Source organism: Arachis ipaensis, chromosome B05, assembly GCF_000816755.2.
Source record: "Arachis ipaensis cultivar K30076 chromosome B05, Araip1.1, whole genome shotgun sequence".
NCBI lineage: Eukaryota > Viridiplantae > Streptophyta > Magnoliopsida > Fabales > Fabaceae > Arachis > Arachis ipaensis.
Window position 1 is genome coordinate 122,658,253 of NC_029789.2, and position 1,795 is coordinate 122,660,047.

Consider the following 1,795-nt stretch of genomic DNA (forward strand, 5'->3'; position numbering starts at 1 on the left):
CTTACAGTTTGAGAAGCTTACAACAATGAGTCAACAACTGGAAGGAAAAGTGGTAATAGCAGGAGATTTTAATGCTATAATAAGTCAAGCGGAAAAGGAGGGTGGAGGCTAAAAATCAGCAACTACCATTGCAACATTCATTAATTTCATTGACAGCAATGAATTAGTGGATATTGGAATGGTGGGGCGGCCTTTCACGTGGACAAACAGAACACAAGGATAGGATTTGGTGAAGGAGAGGCTTGACCGCTATTTAGTTGGGATGGGATGGAAGCTGAAGTTTCCGAATGCAGTGGTGCACAAGCTCACAGAATCAGGCTCGGATCATGCTCCTATATTGATGAAAACTGAACCTCAATCCTGGTATAGTAAAAGGCGTTTTAAATACCAGGAACGTTGGTGTGGAGAAGATGATGTCAAAAGAATTGTTAGTGAAGTGTGAAAAATGGAAGTAGTAGGCTCGGCTATGTTCTCTTTGGCCCAAAAGTTGAAAGAATGTAGACATAGATAAGTTCAATGGCAGATAACTCACAAAGCAAACTCTTGAAAAGAAATTGAGGACCTTCAAGATAGCCTAGAGGAGCTGCAGGTGGCTGGAATCAATGGGGGAGAGGAGATTACCAGATTGGAAGAGAAGTTGGAGCTAACATATATGAAAGAAGAGAGCTATTGGAGAGAAAAATCTAGAGTCAAATGGCTAAAAGAAGGAGATCAGAACACCAAATTCTTTCACCAGAAATTTCAATCAAGGGTGCGAAGGAACAGAATTTGGAGATTAGTTGGGAGGAACAATGAGATTCCATCGAAATTGGAGGATATTGCAAAGGTAGCTGAAGACTACTTTTGTGATATTTTTACTTCTTCTTGTTCAGTTGATCCGAATCCATATTTGGAGGATTTGGAGCCTAAGGTTACAGCTTCCATGAACCGTAGGCTCCAAAGGCCGGTAACTATGGACGAGGTCAAAAGAGCTACATTCAGTGTTCATGCTCAGAGTACTCCTGGTGATGACGGGTTACAGCTAAGTTTTTTCACTTTTTCTGGGATATAGTTGGAGGTAACGTTTTTAAGGCAGTGCGAAGTTTCTTTCACAGTGTCAGAATTCTAAAAAGCTTCAACCATACTCAAATTTGTTTGATTCCAAAGGTGCCAGATGCCAGTGACATGACTCAGGTATGACCGATTAGTTTGTCCTCAATTATGTATAAAATGATTTCTAAAGTTATGGTGCACCGACCACAAGGTATTATGAATAAAATCATAAGCCCAAATCAGAGTGCTTTTCTCAAAGGTAGACTCATTTCAAATAATATTCTAATTGCCCATGAATGTATGCACTATTTGAAAAATAAGAGAAGTGGAGCAGATCATGAGATGGCTATTAAACTAGATATGAGCAAGGCTTATGATAGGGTTGAATGGCACTTCTTATGGTACATCATGAAAAATCTGGGCTTTGATGCTAAATGGATTAACTGGACTAAGGAATTGGTAACGACTGTTTCTTACTCTGTTGTTGTGGAAGGTCAACCTTTTGGCTACTTTAGGCCAAATAGGGGCATACGATAGGGTGACCCCAATCTCCATATCTATTTCTTTTTTTGTGTGGAAGGGCTTTCCTTCTTGCTACACAAGGCAGAGCAAAACAGATTCATTCAAGGAGTTCAAGTTAATCGGAGATGCCAAACAGTTAATCATCTTTTGTTTGCTGATGATTCAATCTTTTTTTGCAAGGGCTCACCTAATACAAGCCAAAGCATTTTGGAATTGCTTGAGATCTACGAGGGCTTCAGTG

At 39.9% G+C, this 1,795-nt stretch overlaps 1 protein-coding gene across 1 annotated transcript; it reads left to right on the forward strand.

Moving 5' to 3' along the window:
• Positions 263-1,569, forward strand: LOC107641004. Its single transcript, XM_016344510.1, has 4 exons — positions 263-395; positions 552-1,004; positions 1,052-1,173; positions 1,354-1,569. The coding sequence occupies exons 1-4, from the start codon at positions 263-265 to the stop codon at positions 1,567-1,569; spliced, it is 924 nt and encodes a 307-aa protein (XP_016199996.1).

What these genes read in the sequence shown, in the direction of transcription:
- LOC107641004 (XM_016344510.1), top strand. Translation starts at nt 263, where the DNA reads ATGGGATGGAAGCTGAAGTTTCCGAATGCAGTGGTGCACAAGCTCACA. An exon ending in GCGTTTTAAATACCAGGAAC is followed by an intron (nt 396 to 551) that starts GTTGGTGTGGAG and finishes ACTCTTGAAAAG; the next exon opens with AAATTGAGGACCTTCAAGAT. An exon ending in TCATGCTCAGAGTACTCCTG is followed by an intron (nt 1,005 to 1,051) that starts GTGATGACGGGT and finishes TCTGGGATATAG; the next exon opens with TTGGAGGTAACGTTTTTAAG.